This window comes from Syngnathoides biaculeatus, chromosome 14 (assembly GCF_019802595.1).
Source record: "Syngnathoides biaculeatus isolate LvHL_M chromosome 14, ASM1980259v1, whole genome shotgun sequence".
In the NCBI taxonomy this organism is placed as follows: Eukaryota; Metazoa; Chordata; class Actinopteri; order Syngnathiformes; family Syngnathidae; genus Syngnathoides; species Syngnathoides biaculeatus.
Genome location: NC_084653.1, coordinates 22,376,446 through 22,398,666, shown reverse-complemented (window position 1 = coordinate 22,398,666; position 22,221 = coordinate 22,376,446). Strand labels below are relative to the sequence as shown.

The 22,221-nt window shown below is 43.9% G+C and overlaps 2 protein-coding genes and 1 pseudogene across 7 annotated transcripts in view; 2 read left to right on the top strand and 1 right to left on the bottom strand.

Moving 5' to 3' along the window:
• The window catches only part of gpm6bb (glycoprotein M6Bb), a 41,417-nt gene extending 38,140 nt beyond the window's left edge, over positions 1-3,277 (bottom strand). Inside the window, exons 1-2 of one of the 2 annotated variants that reach the window (XM_061841526.1) lie at positions 3,220-3,277; positions 872-1,021 (exon numbers count right to left, since the gene is read on the bottom strand). In XM_061841526.1, coding sequence (XP_061697510.1) covers positions 872-875 — 4 coding nt within the window. In that variant the 5' untranslated portion in view covers positions 876-1,021; positions 3,220-3,277. Of the gene's footprint in view, positions 1-871; positions 1,028-3,219 lie in introns of those variants that run through there. The other variant, XM_061841527.1, reaches the window with a different exon arrangement.
• A 3,666-nt stretch (positions 3,278-6,943) lies between these two features.
• The window catches only part of glra2 (glycine receptor, alpha 2), a 32,801-nt gene continuing 17,523 nt past the window's right edge, over positions 6,944-22,221 (top strand). For 2 of the 5 annotated variants that reach the window (XM_061842380.1, XM_061842381.1), the window contains exons 1-4: positions 7,320-7,645; positions 18,749-18,917; positions 19,317-19,492; positions 19,703-19,824. In XM_061842380.1, coding sequence (XP_061698364.1) covers positions 19,443-19,492; positions 19,703-19,824 — 172 coding nt within the window. In that variant the 5' untranslated portion in view covers positions 7,320-7,645; positions 18,749-18,917; positions 19,317-19,442. Of the gene's footprint in view, positions 7,256-7,319; positions 7,646-18,748; positions 18,918-19,316; positions 19,493-19,702; positions 19,825-22,221 lie in introns of those variants that run through there. The other 3 variants (XM_061842383.1, XM_061842382.1, XM_061842385.1) reach the window with 2 other exon arrangements.
• Positions 12,293-12,411, top strand: LOC133512773 (5S ribosomal RNA; annotated as a pseudogene).

The following is a 22,221-nucleotide window of genomic DNA, read 5'->3' as shown; positions in this document are numbered from 1 at the left end:
ATCCCGGGATTCTTCCTGTTATATTAAAAATAATCCATCCAGCCATTTTCCTAGCCACTTATCCTCACGAGGGTTGTGGAGAGTGCCGGAGCCTATCCCAGCTGTCAACGAACTGGTCGCCAGCCGATCGCGAGGCACATGTGGACGGACAACAGTTCCACTCACAATCACACCTAGGGGCAATTTAGAGTGTCCAATTCATGTCGCACGTTTTTGGGATGCGGGTGGAAACCGTAGTGCCAGGAGAAAACCCCCACGCAGGCACAGGGGGAGAACGTGGAAACTCCACACAGGCGGGGCCGGGATCGAACCCGGGACCTCAATAACGCGAGGCCAACGCTTTCCACCGTGCGATATTGTTCAAGACAAACAATACATATTTGGTACACGGCATAGTGCTGATTCAGGTTGCGAGTGTGTGTGTTGGTTGGCTGGGATGAGCGGGGTGGGGGTGGGGGGGGGATTTATAATATTAAAAACATGTGACAGTATTACATCAATACACTCCGGAATTAATTAATAGACTTTTACTTCCATTCGGCCATTTAGGCAGAACAATATGATCTGCAACATGACGCAAGCATTTGAGTGATTGAATCCCAGCCCTGATCGATCACTGATTAGTTATCAGCAAAAGCGTGCATCCAGTGAAGAAGAAAAAAGAAGAGTGCAAAAGAGTCGGTCAGGGATCGCCCGCACAATCCTGCAGCGCTTTAATCCCTCTAATCGCTTTCCTCGAGTCCATCTGACCCCGAGGACGATTCTTATTCCGCAACGCGGATTCTGACAGTCCAACGGCGACCCTGACGAGACCCGCGACAAAGTTTGCAGAGTCGCACCCGACGAAGGAACCAAACACGAGCGCACTCACCCATGTTTGGAGGTCCGAGGGGCGTCACGGGTCGGATGCAAGTTGGTCGTCGAGGTGGGTTTCTTTTTTTGGGGGGGGGAGGGGGGCGCTGCACGGCTCCTTTAGTGTGAGTCCGGAGATGCGCGCTGTCAACTGGACGCTCCCGAAACACTTTGGAGACGGCCCCGGTGACGTCATCGGCGAGAGTGGGAGGAGTTTAAGGGGTCGGAAGAAAGGCGAGCGTGGTCAGAAAAAAAATGTGATTTCAAGAAATTTGACGTTCATATTGATTATATCAAGTAGACGCTATTGGTCAAGCTCCTAAACTTTTTGTGGGGTGAAATATCAACAAGCAGACCATTTACAGTCAACCCTCCTATCTCGCGGTTCACTGTCTCACGATTTATTTATTTTTTTTGAGCAAGTATTATTGCACTATTTCCTGTTAGTTATTTATTTTTTGGTACCTATTTTTGTGTTATCCATTGCTCTCAATATATTTAACAGTACATGCTTGAATGGGTTTGTATCCATTTAAAGATTTGTTTAAAGTCCTGGAAATGTTATTTAAAAAAAAAAAACATAACTAGGGCATATTTAAATACGGTATTTTTATATCGCAGATTAAGGTGGGGGTGGAACCTAACCCCAGCGATGCAAGCAGGGATGAGTGTACATAGAAAGTTTCTTTTGGCTTGTCCCGTGAGGGGTCGCCACAGCGTAACATCTCAGATAACGCTCATATTTGTTTGGCACATACGCGACCTGCAAAATAATATGCGAGCTAGCGGATAGGGTGGACATTTTGGCTAATGTTAGCATTTTAGGAGCGCATGGCGGCGCGACAGTTAGCAAGCTGATGGAGTTGGCATGTTAAGATTGACAGCGTCCAACTTGATAGAATTTATTAAACAAATTTTAATAGTTACAACCCTTCAGAATTTCAGAATAGTGTTTGTAATGTCAGGAAAATATTTGGGCGGGAGCTTTGGGGTTTTATTTTTAAAGGGGCAGCTACCCCGTAATGGCAGGGTGGGCGGCAATTTCGGGGACACGTGCAAGACGTTCAATATGACTGAAAATTTAATAAATGTGATCAAAATGGCTCCTGTTATCTATTAACTTGTTGTGTACCATAAAACCATGTCAAATGTAAGAAAAAATGAATTAGCATCATCTAACTAGCTATTACTCAGACTGTGGTTTATGGGACACGCTGAAATCATAAACTCATCCCAAAGGGCGGGGGGGAGGGAATTAAAATAAAGGAAACGCGTTTAAGAGATTTATCATTGCACTGGAATGTTTGTAAATATTTGGCCACTGATATTGCGAAGTCAGAGTTTTCTTATTCCGTGATATTTTCAAAGACTGTGTCAGACTGATGAGGACACCGAAGCACGTTATAGTGATACCGACCCGGTTATCTAAATGCTCTCCGGTGGCTATTGTAAGCGTTTAAAATACTCTCTGACAATTCACATACTTTCGAGGTATCACTCGTGAAAATAATAACTCATGTCACTATTGATCCGGACTGGATCGTCTCAGCTGACAGCGACAGCAGTGCTACTGCTATTAAGGGAAAAAAAATCATAGTTTTCTTCAACTCCAATCTCATGATAGATTTAACATTTTGTCGTTTTTAATCATGTGAATTAAAACGCTGACGATACACAAAGAAAATGTGATTAATCAATTTCATGTGATGTTGCAACCCTCGGGGACCCGAGACATTTCCCTGTGTTTGCCTAATGATAAGTCCGCCCCTGGGGGGATTACATGATGATTCACGTTAGGTCTCATGATGATGCGCCATCAATTGCATCCCGTGGACTTTGTGAGCTAAAAAGAAAGCACAACACACAAACACGTCGTCGTTCATGTGGTGCGTCGCCCCTCGTCTCGAAAAAAAGTTGAGGAATCCGTTCCGGTCGTCTTTTGCTCCAATGGAAATCGCTCAGGATTTAAAGGGGAAGGTATCCAATAGGTCATGTGATATGTACTTTATTTGGACAATGTGATGTTAAATCCTCTCTCATTTAATAGTGTTTTGAGAAGATTTTTATCGACAATTACGATTTTTTTCAGAGGCGCTGTGATTTTCGCGAGTCACATGACCTACGTGCGCGGATGTGACGTGTTACGTGCGGTTCCAAACGCTCGATTACATGGGACACCATTATGCCCAGCGCTGATTTCTCGGATTTATCCTTATCTGATGTAGAAATAGCAGTATCGGTTGATCGGGAAGACGGAGGAATACTTCCATACACAGCCGTGAGCAGCACCGAAGGCGGGCTGCGAGCTCCGCCGCTTGGCTGCTCGGTTGATCGGGAAGACAGACGGAGTAATACTTCCATACACACCCGTGAGCAGCACAGCTCCGGGACTCAGGAGAGCCGTGAGCTTGCTCCCTGATCCGTGCAAGCGAGCTCCGGGGCTCGGGAAGTTGATCAGGAAGACGGCGGCACGACTGCATTAGAGCGCCTCGTTGTCGGCTGTGAGTGCGTGCACAACATGGAACGAAGGGAGAAAGTGAGGGGGAAAAACAAAAACCCTCAATTAGTAGTCAAAATGAGGACCTTTTTTTAGTCCCTCTAAGTCCATTTTCTATCCACGGGTCGCTAATGAGGACTTGAGCTGAGATTCAAACCGAGACAAGCTAGCCAATCTTTCACCGGGCCTCCAAAAAAGTAATCTAGTAGAAGTAATCCAGTACATGAAAGCGTTCGTGGAGGCTCCAAGGTGGACGCCATAACTTCACGTGTTAGCCGCGCGTTTATGTTTACAGTATGAACGATTCCTCACGCTCATCAACATCTGGTTTAGTATTTAGAATGAAGAAATACAAAAAAACAAAACGTGTGTCCTGTTGACCACTTGAAATAAAATGAAAAAATGCCGTCGCTCTGAGATCCCTAAACACAGACGACATTAATTAGCAAAGTATGCTTTGCGTGTCAACATTTTCCATCCATCCGCATTCTCTTCGGAGCCAGCATAATTTATCCAATGTCGGCCGACGCCGAGCTCGTTAAAAGCCAAACTGGCAAAAACGGAGCGCCGGGGCGAGCGCCTCCGTGCAGGAAGTCACATCCCGGAACTTACGGGTTCCGCAGAAGCACCGCCGTGGCTTGTTAAACCGGGACAACCAAACACATTCCAGAACCGGACCGGATCCCTTCATACTGCTCACAGAGGAGAGGAGCCGCTATTTTGGGGGGGGTCCCATTTGGACGAGTCATGGCAAAACAAAAGCGCGAGTATGCGTGTCCTGGTGTGGCCTGCGCACAAGTGGGTCACCCCCACTCTTGTTAGTCACCACAGAGGATCAATCATGAGCAGCGTGAGCAAAGTTTTCCACTGAGAAAAAAAAAAAAAAAAAAACAAGCAAAAGCCAGCCGCCGAGAAACTGGAGACGGAAAAACAGATTTTCTGATGGCATGAGGGGACGTGGTACAAAACGTTCCTCGGTTATTAATTTTTTTTCTCCATTTTTTTGACTCATGTCTGAGTTACATGACCCGTTGAAGTGACTCCCTTTCTTGAAATGACCCCATAAATGCAGAGTAGTGCGTTAGAAAGTACCACAGCTGTACTATGCTGCTCTCTAGTGGTGTATTGCAGTATCAAATAAATAAATTTTAAAGAAAGAAAAAAGTCAAAGGCTTTTACTTTGTAGGGTAGGATCCAGTCCTGTGTAGGATGTACTACTACTTTTCTTTCGGCTTGTCTCGTTAGGGGTCGCCACGTTGTAGTTTTAATTTTTTTTTTTTTTTTGGGGGGGGGGTTCTGCATCTTCTGCATACATGTGATCGTGCTCGGCAGATATACATTATAAATTATGTAATGAACAACTAATATTTTCCTGCAAAGTGCAACTTTTACCACCTGTAATTAATTATCTGTTTTTGAGAGTCAAGTAGCGATAGCCCACGCGCACACAAAGACACACGCGTGCACGTCAACGTAAATCAACAATTTCAAGTATCAAGTGACACTGGGATTATTTTATATATTTCTTTATTTATTTGTTTGTTTTTTTTTTTTTTTTTTTTTTGCTTCCCCACCTGCCGCGTTGAAGTCAATCATTTCTCCAGAGGACTCCTGTTATTGTCTGACAGATTACCAGAGTAGCGCGCTTGAGTTTACCTGATGATCAAATCCTTTGGCTGACGGGCGACTCCTGTTGTTATTTGAATGGTATCGCCCGCCAGCAGATGTTGGCTCCTCCGAGTTTATTAAAAAAATAATAATAAAATAAAAAGATGCCGTGGTATGCTGTGCACCTCTGCTTTTCTTCTTCTTTTCTTTTCAATGCTTTTCTTCTTCTTTTCTTTTCAATTCTTGAATACACCACAGCGGCACGGTGAGATCCTTTCCAGTGGATATTGAGCGTTGGCCTCACAGTTCTGAGGTCCCGGGTTCGATCCCGGACCCGCCTGTGTGCCGTTTGCATGTTCTCCCCGTGCTTGGGTGGGGTTTCTCCAGGCACTACGATTTCCTCCCACATCCCAAAAACATGCAACATTAATTGGACACTCTAAATTTCCCCTAGGTGTGATTGTGAGTGCGGCTGTTTGTCTCGATATTCAGGGTGTACCCCGCCTCCTGCCCTTGTGACCCTTGTGAGGATAAGCGGCTAAGAAATGGCTGGATGGATAGATAGATGGATAGTCCCAAGTGTTCATCAAAAATGAGGCAGTGCTTTTATACTTAAAAAAGCATATTTTGTGTTATTGTAAGCCCTTGTAACGTTACATAAAGTTACTGTTTAAATAGTAACACTGTGCTCAATATTGGAATGTGAAAAAGTATTCTTTAATAATAATCAAAATGCAATGTAATGTTTAAACATTTACTTCAGTGATTGTTGTGTATCACTGATGGCACTTTTACTGCTCAAACTACAGTTCTAATTTTGGGGATGTTCTATTATTATAAAAATATTCTTAATTTTTAAAAAATATTTCTGCTCGTTAGGTTGCACACATAGTACTTATTGTTTGGACATTTTTTACACTTTTATTTTTTAATCATTATAGTTTCTAAATATTTTACTCAGTGAATACATATTCTTTTTTCTTTTTTTGTTGCAATATTCCATTTGATGGCCTCCATCAAAAGCACTTTCTAGAGGGGTATTTTTTTATTTAAATTTGGTATTTTAGTGGGGATACTTTATTGTTTACAATGGACAACTTTTATTTTAATGTCAACATTGTACAACAAAAATTTAAAAGATTTAGATTTTTAAATACATTTCCATGACAGAAAATATCTTTCTGAGAGCATGTGTGATTTTTTTTTTTTTTTTTTTTTTACATTTTTGGCCATTTTTTTTTGTTTATAATTTACGGCCAATCCCATCAAAATATTATTTATATTTTTTCTGGCTATTTTACAACAAATATTCCTTTGAAAAATTATTTGGAATAATCTCAATGTATAGATTTTTTGAGCTTTTTCCGTCCTTATAGATTTTTTTTCCACATTGCTACATTTTAGACTTTTCCCTGAATATTTCTACCGCTATTATCCCATATAATTTTGAAATATTTATACATGCCTTCACGCATTGTCTTTATATCCCATGCCTACTGCATACAGTATCTCATCACACGGTGGTTATGTAATTTGTAAATAATGCGGTACAGAGCTCTTTGAGCTTCTTAAATCCCTTCCAACAGAGTCAATTAAAACCGAACATTATTATGTGTGTACAAACGAAATTATGCTCCATTTCTTGTATCTTACGTTACTGTGCAGAATGCGTCTATAATGCAGAACATTTGGAATAGTTGCATAGTTTATTGTCCATGCACAGACAGGAATATGTAGAATCTGTGATTTGAATTCAATTTGAAATTGGATTTTAAGATTAAATTAAAAAAAAAAAAAAAGTAGTTGCCTGCTTCCATTGTGACATAAGAGCAAATCTATTTTGACGGCTCCCTAACGACATCGTGCCCCCGCTGGCGTCTGCCATTGTCGATACCAATTAGAGAACATCTCTTTTATTCATTTAAATGTTTGCTGAGCTTCTTGCGAGGTTGCGCGGCTCATCGTTGGAAACGCGACTTGGAAGTATCACGAGGCATCAGCTGAGCTCACTGTCTGCACACGTGACATTCTTTGAGAAAGTAAACAACGCCAACGCAATTTTGGTATTTCATTCACTTTTTCTTTTTTTTCCTTCTTCTTCCTTTGACCGTCACATCAAATGACTGTCACAGCAAAAGGCTTTTTGGCTACTCATGAAACAATATACCGTAATTTCCGGCCTATAAGCCACGATTTTAACACCCGCTGTGATGCAGCTAATTTGTGCATTTTTTCCTAACGGCCGCAAGGGGATACCCGAGCGGAAAAGCTAAGAGTGAGACCAATTGAATTTTACCGGTATGTTTTTTTTTTAGTCCTGTTAGCGCTGTGCTAGCGTGTTGCTACTGTTTTACTGCCATGTCTCAGTGATTTCGCGCTATCGTTAGCTGCTGTGTTATGTTGAGTCTCAGATATTTAAGTACGTTTTTTTTTTTAACCGGCCCTGTTAGCGCTGCGCTAGCGTTAGCGCTGTGCTAGGGTGTTGCTGTGGTATTACTGCCGTACGTGTCTCAGGGATTTTTACAAGTATGTTTTTCTTTTAACCAGCCCCGTTAGCGCCGCACTAGCGTTAGCTACTGTGTTACTCCAGAGTCTCAGTGATTTAGTTGTTTTTTTTTAACCGGGCCTGTTAGCGCTGCGCTAGATTTACCGCTGTGCTAGCGTGTTGCTGTGGTATTACTGCCGTACGTAAGTATGTTTTTTTTAACCAGCCCTGTTAGCGCCGCGCTAGCGTTAGCTACTGTGTTACTGCTGAGTCTCAGTGAGTTAGATATGTTTTTTTTTTTTTTTTTTAACCGAGCCTGTTAGTGCTGTGCTACCGTGTTGCTACTGTGCAGCTGCTGCTCCTGTTTTGTTTTTGTTTTTTTTTTTGTTTTTACCAGCCCTGTTTGTGCTACCGTGTTGTTGCAATGTTAAGTTAAGCTAAGGTATCGAAACTTTGAAAACTCTTTCTGTGTACCGTCTTTGTCACTATCTCCTGTTTCAATGTGGTTTTCAATGTGGGGACTTGCGGCTTTTACGCAGCTGCGGCGTATGCATCCACCAAATGGTATTTCCTCTACAAATGTACCGGGTGAGGCTTATAAACAGTTGCACTCTGTTGGCCAGAAATTATGTTTTTATTGTTTTTTTTTGTTTGTTTGTTTTGTATGCTCTCTCACCTCATGGGAAATTGCGCCGCCACTGTATATTTTGAACACAATGGGCGATTGTCTCAACGCCGGCCGGGTAACGGTGCCTTTCATTACTACGTGCGATTGTTTAAGCAACAGCCCCGATGACGCTTCCGTGGGCTCGTTTGGGATGGGCCACAATGGACGATTTGGGCCCAAATGTCTCCCCCACGCATCCCATTATGGCTTTGTGGAACACTACAGGCTGTTTGATGAATCATTGAGTGTATTTGGCTACGTGTTGTTAAATAGTGCTCCATTTGGCTGGGATATAAACTCTCTGAAGGCTTCATTAGAAAGACATCCATCCGCCAGGGACAACTTCATCACCCACATTGATCCACAAATTATAGATCCAAGTAGTCGTTCAGGCCGTAATATCGTACGTCTGGATTTAGATCAATAAATCTTGTTGTGTTGCTTTTTGTTCCAGTATGGATTTTACGTTCGGTACAAATCGCATTTGACTTTTGAAATCTTGTATTTTCAAGCATGCATGTTTTGGGAAGGTGGGAAGAAGCTGGAGTACTCGGCTAAAACGCACACAAATACAGGATTTGAACCCAGAACCGCTTTACTGAGAGTCAGAAGTGTAAACCACTATTCTCACTCATCTAATAATAGTACTGAGTTATGAATACAACATTCAACACAAAACAAATTAACATAATCACAGTTTGCACACTAACTGATACTAATCTAATAAGATACAGTACATTTACATTATACAATAACAATATATGGGTCATGGTGTAGTGTTACACATGCCTGACTATGGTGCAGGCAACTTGGGATCGATTCCCGCTCAGTGATGGTTACGATATCTGCCCCGCGACTGTCTGGGGTTCAGGTTGTAGTCCGCCTTTCGCCTGAAACTAGCTGGATAGCCTCCGGCTCTCCCGTGACCCTTGTGAGGATAAGTGGATTTGATAATGGATGGATGCATAACAGTATACAAATAAAGCTATTCAAAACAGCTATCTGTAGTGTGCCATGGGAAAAAAAAACTTCTTCTCAAATTCTCACCAAGCAAAAGTATTGGCCAAAGATACTGTAAACCAAGTAAACATTAAATATGCCTTTTAAAAGTGGATTTTATTTAAGAATGAAAAAAATATCCAGAGCTATAGCCAAAGGTATGGTTTTGTCCCACTCTTCATTTCAGAAATGTTTTAATTTAGGAACACCTGCTGGTTTTGAGTATAAATGGACTTTTTAACATCATATGTAGCATTTTTTTTTTTTTTTATGAAAGCCATTCAGAATTTTACTCGCTGAGATATTTTGGATTATTGGAAAATCTTGGTGTGTATCCTCGTGAGGATTTAAACTAATGGCTGAACAATCTGCTCCAGCATTTTCTGGAAAAGAAGAGTATTAATAACTTGATTAATCACACGCTGTCATCCAGGCCCTGAAGGAGAAAAGCAGCCCCACACCATCATACTACGACAACCACGTTTGGCAGTTGGTATGATGTTCTTTTTCTGAAAGGTTGTGGCATTTACGCCAGATGTAACGAGACACACACCTTCCAAAAACTTGAACTTTCGTCCGATCGGTGCATAGAATACTCTCCTGAAAGCCTTTGGAATTATTCTGATGGTTTTGTTTTGCAAAAGTAAAACAAGCCTTTGTTGTTTTTGGTTTCTTCACCGTGAACTCCGGTCAACAAGCCGCACAGCTTGTGTTTTAAGATATGAGACGTGTTGCGTGCATGAGGGGGTTTAGACACGCTGTTGCGTCCTCCTAATCCCAAATTGTGTTGGTCATGAGCACGGACGTTATGTTGTGCTGACCTTGACACATGTTTTTAAATTATTCATTATTACTTGCATCTGCTCAAGAGTATTGACTGTTGCCAAATGAAAATGTCTGTGATTTCCCGCCGCCCTTCTCCTGCCCTGATCAGAATAGCAACCAGCAGATCGATATGTCCATTTGCAAAGTCAAAATCTAATTGGAAATTGTTGCCCGTTTTGCCGACGCCGAGGCGCAACCCGGTTGCGGGCAGCAGCCGGGAGAGAAGAGGGCGCCTCGGCAAAAAAAAAACAGATAAGCATCGTTTGTTATCTTGCCCGTAATGAGAAATCAAACAGATTCATATTGGCGGCGTTTAATTGTGCTTGCCGGCCGAAACCCCTCAGCGCTTTTTTTTTTTTTTTTTTGAGCTTTCATTAGTCATCAGAGAAATACAGCTGCTCCAATCCGCTTATCAATGTGTGTCTGGGCCGTGTTTCCATGGCAACTGTGTTTACTGCCCCACGGCTTTCTAAAAATGGTTCCGTGGCGATAACGGCACGGAGGGGAAGCGGCGCTAACGGTGCGACAGTCGGCGGAATGACTGACACATTATGGAATGAGGAAAAAAAAAACGTGCCCGCGTGCATTGTCATTATGAAAAAGATTTCATTTTTGTTTTATGGGAGCCAGTATGTTGTGCAACGAGGGTCTCTTCCTCCGGACGCAGCTCCTGAGGTCTGGCGCATCTGTTAAGCGCGACTGAGATTGCAAATGAGATGCTGAAAGTTGAAGTTTTGGCACAAAATGCTAAAATGCTAAATGCAACCAATATGTCTGTATTTTTTTGTCGTTTTGCTTGATTGTACTACGGCAGGCGTGTCCAAACTACGTCCACGTGCTATCCGCTAATCATTTCTGTAGTGTGCCATGAAAAAATAACTTCTCAAATTCTCACCAAGCAAAAGTATTGGCCAAAGATACTGTAACCCAAATAAACATTAAATATGCCTTTTAAAAGAGGATTTTATTTACACCATTGACCATTTTTTTTGACTACCAGTCAAAGTTTAGACACGCCGTTTAATGCTATTAAATGAGAAACTGTGTCCAGACCTTTGACTGGAACCGAATACTAAAAACAAACTTTTTTTGGATTGGCTCACAATGATTTAAGCTAGGGGTGTCAAACTCATTTTTGTCACGGCCCACATTGTACTTAGAGGACCGGTATGGCTGTGAAACCATAAAAATCCCTAACCGCCTCATCATATTTACACATTTATGAACTATTTTTGGAATCAGAAATCAAGATTAATGGGTTTTTCCAACTGGTTTTGGTCGGAAACACAAAAATTCTTGTAATATCTCAATGTTATCATTTATGATATGACAATTTGAAATTTTGGTACAGATTTGAACAAAAAAAATCATGGAAGCTGATACACATGATTTGCCACCGCGGGCCACATAAAATCATACGGCGGGCCGGATCTGGCCCCCGGGCCTTGTTTTTGACACCTGTGCTTTAAGCTCTAAATTTTTTTTCAAAAACTGGTCACAATCAAGTCAGTCACCTTCAAGCTACAATAACTAACTAAGCTAACAATAAATCAGATGGTTTTATGAAGAGATATTGTAGACATGCAAAGACACAAATAAACTATTGACAACTAAATTATTTACACATTGTAACATATGAAAGAATTCCGTTTCAAATAAAAGCGTTCCAGTTAGTGGACACATCACATTAAATTGCCCATTAATTGCCAGCTGATTGGGCAGAAGTTACGGCACCCTTAACTATCAGCTGTCAATTAAAATCGGGTCTGCGCGCAATCTATTTCCAGATTCGGCAAATCTGGTAAAAGCACTTCCTCCTCGCTCGGGTGAAAGGGGATGGGGGCTGTTTCGAAGCAGCCGCAGGAACAATGACTCCTCGGGTTTCTGATTTAAGGAGTCCTCGGGTTAAGACGGTCTCAACCTAAGACGTTTCGACTTTACAAACGGCCGTCCCCCGTCCGCCATTTTGTCTGGCTAACGCTTGTCCGTGTTTGTGCGCCGGGAGTATCTTCGCATTTTTCGCCCTCCTTTTTAGACATTATGGCCCCCAAGAAGAAAGCTGTGTCCATTACCATGGAAACGAAGCGAAAGATCACAAAAAGATTTGAGAGAGGAGCGAAACCAACACCACCAAGGCTTCAGTCGGTCGACCGTGGTGTCAATTATTAAAGACAAAGCCCGTATTTTAGCCCATATGAAGGGTTCCGTCCCTGTGTCGGATACAATGATCGGAAAACAAGGTTCTTTGATAATTGTCGAGATGGAGCGGATTGAGGACCAGGTTCCTTCACAATAGCGATATCTCTTCTCCATCCACCTAAGTACATGTTTTTTATACAAAGTATTTTGATGTAAATTTGCTTACGGCCATGCTACCCTGAGAACGCCCGATCTCATCAGATCTCGGAAGCTAAGCGGGTTTGGCCCTGGTTAGTACTAGGAATGAAGACCGCCTGGGAATACCAGGTGCTGTAAGCTTCTCTCCCCCGGCTAAATGCAGAGGGGTTGCGTCAGGAAGGGCATCCGGCGTAAAACTGTGCCAAACAAATGTGCGTTCATCTGATATGACTCGCTGTGGCGACCCCGAACGGGACAAGCCGAAAGGAAAAGAAGAAGATTTTGATGTAAATTCTGACTTTAATGGTGGAATCCGACTTAAGTCAAAATTCGAGTTAAGTCGCGACTGTAGGAACGGATCTCAGTCGCAGACCGAGGACTCCCTCTATGCTACGACCTGGGAAAATGAATAAGACTTCATCTAGCTTTGTTCCTATTCCTGCATGTGAGCTGTAAAAATAGGCGCTAGGCTCGAATTTCATTTTTTGATGCTTCATGATTAAACGGTATCCCACGTAAGACTTGCGACAGAAGGCAAACTTAATGGCATGCCCAACCGCAAATCCTCCTAAACAAAACGTCTTCCGATTACTCATCCTCTGCTTGTACGTAGGCGGTATCTAACTTTAAAAGCGCCTCGCCGTCGGACCAGAATAGCCTGCCTTCGATTAGTGGAGGACGTTTCACGTGAGCGTGACAGGCCGTCCTCTTCACGCGCGCGTCACTGTTTGACAGACTGCGCGCTAATCACTTTTGTGAAGCCATGTTTGTGCAAGCCCACCATATCTTCCCTTTTCTTCGCCTTGCGATGGGAGGACGCAGCCGCGCCTGGGAAACGACGCGCCCTTGCAAAACGGCTATCCAAACACGTTGTCACATTGTCTCGCATTCATATTCAACACAGGCCTCCGTGTGTGTGGTGGTTGGTGGTGGGATTAATTTCTCCATACATATGTAAAGGGAAAGAAGAGAATCAGGGAATAAGATGTTCCTTCGTGTAAATGGTGGCTTCGCGTACTTCCTGTAAGCGGCTCTCAAAGGACGAGCTGATGTAAGGAGCGAAATCCATCCGTCTTGCATCATTCTGACGCCCGCCGAATACCAAAGACGACACCGGCTGAGACAAGTGCGCGCGTCGGAAATAGATAAACAGCAAGCCAGAGTCAAGTTGGCTTTAAAATGTTAGCTGGCCCCACGGGAAACTGGATTGAACTGGACTGAATTCCCACTGGATGTCACAATAACAGGGTTTTTCTTTCTTACATGACCTTTATAAACAATACAGAGCAGGACTGGTAAAATTAATGAACCAAACTGGATTTTGGACTATTTAGTGTCTTTCGGAGTCATTCCATTCGTTTAGAATTCCATCCATCCATCCATCCATTATCTACCACTTTTCCGGGTCTGGTTGTGGGGGAAGTAACTTCAGCAGAGATATCCATACTTCCCTTTCCCCAGCCACTTCCTCCAGTTCTTCCGGAGGGATCCCGAGGCATTCCCAAGCCAACCGAGAGACATAGTCTCTCCGGCGTGTCCTGGGTCGTCCTCGGGGTCTCTTTCCGGTGGGACATGCCCGGAACACCTCACTAGGAAGGTGTCCAGGAGTCATCTGAATCAGATGCCCCAGCCACCTCATCTGGCTCCTCTCAATGCGGAGGAGCAGCAGTTCAGACTCTGAGCCCCTCCCGGATGAGCAAGCTTCTCACTCTATCTCGAAGGGAGAGCCCGGACATTCCCCATTGGGGAAGGATCTCATCCCCGACCCGGAGAGGGCACGCCACCCTTTCCCGACTGAGGACCATAGTCTCGGATTTAGAGGTGCCGATTCTCATCCCAGCCGCTTCACACTCGGCTGCCAATCGCTCCAGTGAGAGCTGAAGATCACGGCTTGATGAAGCCAACAGAGCAGAGATCCGATCCTGAGGCGACCAAACCGGACACCCTCTACGCCTCGGCTGCGCCTAGAAATTCTGTCCATAAAAGTTATGAACAAAATCGCTGACAAAGGGCAGTGTCGGCGGAGTCCAACTCTCACCGGAAACGAGTCCGATTTATTGCCGGCAATGCGGACCAAACTCTGACAGTCCTTTAGAATTATCCTAGTGGAACTCCATGTGTGTTAATTAAAGCAAGGCTTGGTATTTGATGACATTCTGGAGTTACTGAACATTTCCAGAAGCATGTTAAGGGTTGTACGCTGGGAATTGGTTCAGCACGGCGGTCAGTACCCCAGAGTCGTAAGAACTATGATTGACAGGCGGGTTTGAGCGCAGATCATCAGCTGGGGAAGGGGGGGGGGGGGGCGGAGAAGCACGCCGGTGAGCATTTCGAACGTGCTTCGCTCCAAATTGATGCGCTCAATGGCGAGAGCACGTGCCGACACATAAAGGCCGCGAAAGAGCTGTTTTTTTTTTTGCGACGACAGAGGGATTATGATAATTGTGTTGTGCCACAAGAGAATTAGGAGGGGGGGGGGGGGATCCTCCCTTCTCTTCAAGAATCCACTCATTAAAGCCTTCGCCTTCTTTTAACGCGCGTGTTGGCAGCCAATCGAAAGAGCTCCCGGTTATGCCGCCGCATCCGCGCGAGGCCCGAGATCGGCCCCCGTGAGTGGAATTAGCGCGGCGGGAGCGGAACGAAGACGTACGGAATCGATGGAGCAATGCATGCACGTTAGCTACCAGGTGAGCTCTTCCGGCGCAGTCCAGAACAAGTGGAGGAGATCAGTAGCAGCCACCGGGACCAACGAGGACTTGTCGGGGACTCAAACCTTCCCGAAATGGCGTCCGTGTGCACCAAAGCAAGACTGTGACTTATTTATTCGTCGAATGCTGCAAATTACTTTGAGGCGTGTTTGTCAAGTTGTCAATTGAGCGGAACGTCCCCCTCAGACTACGATCCACGCTTAATTCCCCACAGAATAACAACACAAATTTTGTGCGCACGCGTGGGCAGCTCTAAAATTGCTACGCCTCTTAAGAAGCCGTAATTTTAATGACTGCGTGGATAAATGACACGTCTCTCTTTTAGGCTCTCCTTTCCCAGACAGAGACATTACTTCTCCTCTTAATGATCCATGGATTTGACTTTTCCTCCTTAATTGCGTGACCCGCCAGGCCCCAAGTTTCCCCCTTATTAAACTAATGGCCATCGGTGCCATTAAAATGAGACCAGAAGCTCTGCTCGGGCGTCATTAGAGAGCCGCTGCAGCCGGAGACAATGTGAAAAGTGGGGAAGACGCGGCGGTTATTTTTGTCACAGATCAGTCGCGCCAGCCAACTTTGCTCAACTTCCATGCCAAAGGAAAGGTACAGACGTACATATAGGCAAAAGTTTGAGGTCAAAAGTTCCGTAATTTCCGCCCTATAAACCGCGACTTTTTTCACACCCTTTCCCCCTTGCGGCTTACGCGGTGATGCGGATAATTTGTGCATTTTTTAACGGCCACAAGGGGGCACTCGAGTGGAAAGGGTAAGAGTGAGACCGGTGGAATATATGTGCCGAGGAAGTGATTTTTTTACCAGTATGTGGTTTTTTTTTTTTTTATTTAAACCAGCCCTATTAGCATTGGGCTCGCGTTAGCGCCACACTAGCGTGTTGCTGCTGTATTACTGCTCAGTGATTTAAGTTTTTTTTGTTGTTGTTGTTTTTTTACCAGCCCTGTTTGTGCTACCGTGTTGTTCCTATGTTCAGCCAAGCTAAGGTATGAAAACTTTGAAAAGTCTATCTGTGTACAGTCTTTCTTGTAAATATGTCGTATTTCAATGTCGGTTTCAATGTGGCCACTTGCTGTCACGAACCTCCGGTGCGGGGCTGGACCCAAATGCAGGACTCCAAGACGAGGACATGATGTTAGGCGTAGTTTTTATTCAAAGCTGAGGTCATACATGGTGTAAGGCAGAGGTACAGAAACGCCAGGCTAGGCAGGATCCAAAAGACATGCAGCGAGGTCTGATGACTAGGAGACAAACTATGAACTAGGACTTGACTATGAAACCTAAACTAAGACAGGACTAAACTCAGGTGGCACAGAAACACGGTAAAGAGGATAACGCAACACTAATCTATTTTCAGTGGTGGAGATTCCTATTGTCAGTGAATGCAACTCATTAACTAAGGGCACAACGAACTGGCAAATGCCAGTGACAAACTCCAACTTAAATACACAGTTTAATTACAGTCCCAAATGTGAAACAGCCGTGAGCGGTGACGGGTGTCACAGCCTAGAGCAGTGGCCATGCCCTTCTTGGCCGTAATTCCCAGCCTACAGAGCACACCTGATTATAAGCTTCACCCAGTACATTTGTAAAGGAAATACTATTTGGTACATACATAAGCCGCAGACGTGTAAAAGCCGCAAGTGCCCACACTGAAACCGACATTGAAACCCAAGATATTTACAAAGAAAGACGGTACACAGAGAGTTTAACACTAGCGCCGCCGCGCTAATGCCAGGGCCGCCGCACTAACGCTAGCCCCGCCATGCTAACAGGGCCGGTTAAAAAAAACATACTGGTAAAAATCACTGAGACACGGTGGTAACACGCTACCGCAGCGCTCACAGGGCCGGACCGGTAAAAGTCACTTCCTCGGCACATATATTCCACCGGTCTTACTCTTACCTTTTCCGCTGGACTGCCCCCTTGCAACCGTTAGAAAAAAATGCACAAATTAGCCACATCAACCGCAGGGTTGAAAGCGTGTGGAAAAACGTTGCGGTTTATAGGCCGGAAATTACGGTAGGTTGTTTTGATCAACTGTGATCCTGCAAAACAGCAAAAAGACTGTAATGTGGCAATCAAAACAATATACGAGTATCTGACTTTCTCACAGAATTGTACATGCAGCTTTGCCTATTCCTCAGCGTTCAAAGAGTTAAACACGCTTTAGGCTTCTGGTGACACACAAAAATATTCGAGCCCGCACACAAATAAAACACATAGCGTTAAGCATGCCGCGTGTCCGCCACAACGCGATCCAATGTGACACTGGTGACCTCAGCATTAAAAGGGGGAGGCTTTTTTGTCCGCGGGCTTGCGAAGGCCAAGATGATCAGGAAGCCGGTCAGTAACCGAGCAACCGGCCAATACGGCCCCCGGGCGCACGCGCTTTCCACGCATGAGCCTCGGCACGTCCGGCACCGACTGCCGGACGTTTTAGCTCGATATCCTTCCGCGGCACATTCACAAATTAGTCACTTCCACACTGGCGGGCCCCAAGTCGCAGCATTTATTATGGACAGTGAAAATACACAAATGTCATTTTTTTTGCAAGGGGGAAAAGAAACACAATGAACTGTCGGCGTATACCACTTCAGACTTCGATTTTAACCAGCAACAAAAAGATGAACCCTCCAAATTTCTCTTAGTGGTACGACCAGCTGTTATTGCTATTAATGTGTTATTTGATATCTTTGTTCATCTAGTGCGGGGGTCTCAAATTCAATACCTTGCTGGCACTGGAGGCTTGCCCAGAGCCTCGGCAGAGTTGCATATACCCGTAACTAAAATGAGAAATAAAAAAATATGTATCTTTCAAATATAAAATGTCTGTATTTTATATACTACAATAAAGCACAGCAAATTTATTTGTGTAGTGCATTTCATACACAAGGTAACGCAATGTGCTTTACATGATTAAAGGCATTTGAAAACAAAGATAAAACATTTAAAACGGGATAAAAACAATAAAAATGACAAACAAAATATTTAAAAAAAAGACAATTAAAACCGCATACAGTGCAAGTAATATGATCAAAAAGTGGATATATTCTAAGAAGCATGAGAAAAAAAAGAAGTTTTCAACCTGGATTTAAAATCATTCACACATATTTATATATGTTAATATTTTTTAACACAAAATATAAGTAAGGATGCTGGTATAAACAAGGTATGTGGAAAACTACTAATAAAACTCTCCGTGACAACACTTCTGTAACTTTCGCCCAATAAAAAATGTTTCTCTGGTCGACGTCACACCCCCGAGAGCCATGACCCCCACCGCGATTGGTCGGTTTGTCAGCCCCGTACAAAACGCTGCAAAAGTGCGGTTCGTATAAAACTTGAGGACCGTACTAACATTAAACGTTCATAGAAAGATGGGGCCACCTGATATCATTTTGTAGGCCACAAATTGTCCGCATCCCGCCAGTTTGAGATCAATTATCCAGCGTGTCTACGCAATGTCGTGGTTTATTATTTCACATATAGCTGTGGATAAAGTCGCGAATACCTCATCAGATAAATGATTTTATTTCACTTCTTTTTACACTTGTGTAACGCCCAAGAACGTCATAACGCGACCTCGACGAATAAATGTTTTACGAAGCGACGATCGGCATCCTAATCGATCTGGAACGGGAACCGCTCATTCCCGGGAGGGCGGTCGACACCAGACACCCTCTCGCCGGCGCCGGAGCCGAGTCCCCCCCCCCCACATGTCTGTCATTCACATCTCATCTCGTCTCGCTCCACAGAGAGGCCAACCTTTGCAAGCGTCACCAATCGTACGGCTGCGAATCTGTTTCCTTGGCAACCGGGGCACCAAATGCTCTCCATCCCGCCTCTAGCGGACTGACTGACTGATGCTGCTGCTGCTGCACCCCGTTGCTTACACTGTACGTGTGGACTGTGGAGAGGCCATGGGTGCGTAACACACAAACATAGGTGGGGGGGGGGGTAATTAACATGGATTGCATTGCAGAAATGTGAAAAATGTGTCAGGATGCATTGTTCAACGTTGCGTAACACATGTGACAGAATACTGTACCTTGCGCGTGCGTGTTATATTGGAACCCAACGCACGTCGGTCACTTGTGCGCGTGCGCGTAAAGAGAGTGAAAGAGAGAGAGAGAGAAAACGGGTTCCGAAGGAGAGAGAGAGAGAGGTGTTCTTTTCCATTCCTCCACTCTGAGCGCGCATCCAACCTGTCTCCGGGTTCTTCTTCGAAGGTGTTCAATTGTTTATTTGTTTGTTTATAGTATTTAGTTTTCGGTCCCCGCCCTCTCATCTTCTTTGCGACCGTGTTTGTTTTTTTTTTTTAAGAGTTTCATGCGACTTAAGTATTGTATGCCGTGGAATGCGCCACGCGAGAGTTCGGCCACGCGGGAGGAGGACGCCTTTTGGGTGAGCGCTGCCAGATGGAAGATTTGAAAACGACAGCCCCTCGGAATGCGTCGCTCTTTGCTCATGGTTTGGGCAGCTTTACTCTTCAACTTCAGGTAGGCGTGCGCGCCGGTTTTGACGCACTTGCAGGCTTTTTGGTGGCATACATTTGACAATAGGCGCATTTCCAAATCACACCGTGCGTAATGCGCTTTAACGCGCGGTCCACCAACAACCCCCCCACCCCCCACCCACACACACACACACACACTCAGCACCGAACCGCAGCCGTGCTTACACCGCTCACCCGGTGCGCTGTTTTCCAGGCTGGTGGACGCCAAGGAGCACGACCCCCGGTCCTCGTCCAACATGTCCCCGTCCGACTTTCTGGACTCGCTCATGGGTCGAACGTCAGGCTACGACGCGCGAATACGACCCAATTTTAAAGGTTTGCATTCCTTTTTGGAGTCGCTTCACGTGTTTATTTACACACCTCTGGAAAAAAAAAAAAAAGATGTCAGAGCCAGTTGGGATTCGATTTTGGTCGACGCTCACTGGCCGCTTTTTTAGGTACACCTGGGAAATCTAATATTGCAATTTGATGCATAATTTGTGTTTAAAAGGATACTGATGCTCAGTTTTGATTGACACTGTCAGATTAGATGAATTTTAATCTGTCATTATGTTTAGAATTCTAACGGACTGGATGTGTACTTTGTGATGTACTTTGTGCACATGACATATCAGAAAACTAAAATATTACAAATACTTCTGGAGTTACAATAAGAAGTCAAATATAAAAGCAAGCATCACAATGATTTCTTTGTGTGTGTGTGTGAATTGAGCAAAATTAGTTGCTTTTTTACATTTTTGTCTCAGGTTAAAGCTAATCATTTTTTATTTAGCAATATGTGAATATATGCATATTCAACAACTTAGAGGCGGCACGGTGGATCAGCTGGAAAGCGTTGGCTTCACAGTTCTGCGGACCCAGGTTCAATCCCTGACCCGCCTTCGTGGAGTTTCGATGTTCTTCCCGTGCCTGCGTGGGTTTCCTCCGGGCACTCCGGTTTCGTCCAACATCCCAAAAACATGCAACATTTATTGGACGCTAAATTGCCCCTAGGTGTGATTGTGAGTGCGGCTGTTTGTCTCCATGTGCCCTGCGATTGGCTGGCAACCAGTTCGGGGTGTACCCCACCTCCTGCCCGTTGGCATCTGGGATACGGTCTGGCACTCCCCGTTGTCCTTGTGAGGATAAGCAGCAAAGAAAATGGATGGATGATTAAACAACTTAGAGGCAAATCTATTTCAAAAATAAACATCAAAACAACATCTTGGATGTCATTTAATCACAAAACCAGACCCCCTCGCCTCAAAAAATAATTTTCTTGGAAAACAGACAAGTCCAAAATTGTCACATAACTATGAAATTACACTTAAATGTTAAGTACGATGCTTTGTGAATAAAAAAGAATAACAAGTGACGTCTTAGAACTACGGTCTGTTGAACAAGCTTAATTAGTCATTCGAAGTTGACGCTGGTGCTACGTTCCAAAAAGCGTAAAAAAAAAAAAAAAAAAAAAAACAGTTTTAACCGTAGTTCATTTTGGAACAACATCTAAACGTGTACAACCGTACAGTACGTCTGAAAGCCCGTTGAGATTTTGAATCTTCCTTGCGCTTGATTTCATTGCATTCGAGAGTTCAGAGCTAACCATGGTAGTTTTTCAGGGGCGTGTCAATCAAAACTCAGTACAGTATTTTCGTGTTTTGCTATTTCAAATACAGTAGAGGGTAACCTCGGACGCCAACGCTGCATGTTTGTTATTTTTTCCCAACCATCCCGCGGTCACGTGCTCAAATGTATTACAAACAAATTTGAAGGGGTGTGTGAATACCACCATCCGCAGGGAGGTCTTGGGCAGGGGGGGTGCGGGGTTGGGGGGTGATGGATGGTGCCCCCGTGGCGAGGCTGCAGGCTTCCGGTGTTGCGATGCTGCGGAGACGCAAACAGCATCTGTCACAGGAAACATGAGGAGAGAGCAGACCCGCTTCAAGCAGGCTCTGGTGGGCAGGGATGAGTCCAGCTGTTTTCGGGGGGTGGGCGGTTCTTCCTCTTGGTTTTAGTTGGACTCAAATGGAGCAGCAAGAAATTGAAAAAAGAGAATGTTTTTGTTTTGGGTTCTTCTCAATCGTTATCAGGCAGGATGAAGGGGGAAACTCAAGGGGGGGGGGGTGGAGAAAAACTTGTGGAAGTTGGAACTACAGCAATAAAAATGAAATATCATGATGGGAATAATGTTTGTATATTGCCACAGTGAAGTAATAATTTGACATCAAAAACTAAATTGGATGAGGATAAAATCATCTCATCTAAAAAAAATAAATCACATTCATGAGAAAAAAAAGTTGTAATATTACAGGGAAAATAATGCAATTTTACAAAAATATAATAGTAATATAACGTGGAAAATGATGTTATTTTACCAGTTTGAATGCAGAATAGTATGAGGAGGAATTTTATGAAAATAAAGACAATATTTTATGAAAAAGTAATCACTTTAGAGTAAAATTACAACACCCAAAGAAAAAAAATGTAATTTTATGAAGGCAAATTTGTAATATTACATGCAAAATATTTTACTGTTTCTAGCATAAAACTGTAATAAAATGGGGGGGGGATACTTATTTACAAGAGGAAACTTTTAAGCTACTGATCCCAGTCCTGCGTCTATGCGGGAATTTTATGGTTAAAAAAATTATAACAATTAAAAAGTTGGAATTATTCACGTTACATTACTTTCACGTTTCACGTTACGTTACTTTTTTAACTTTAAAAATG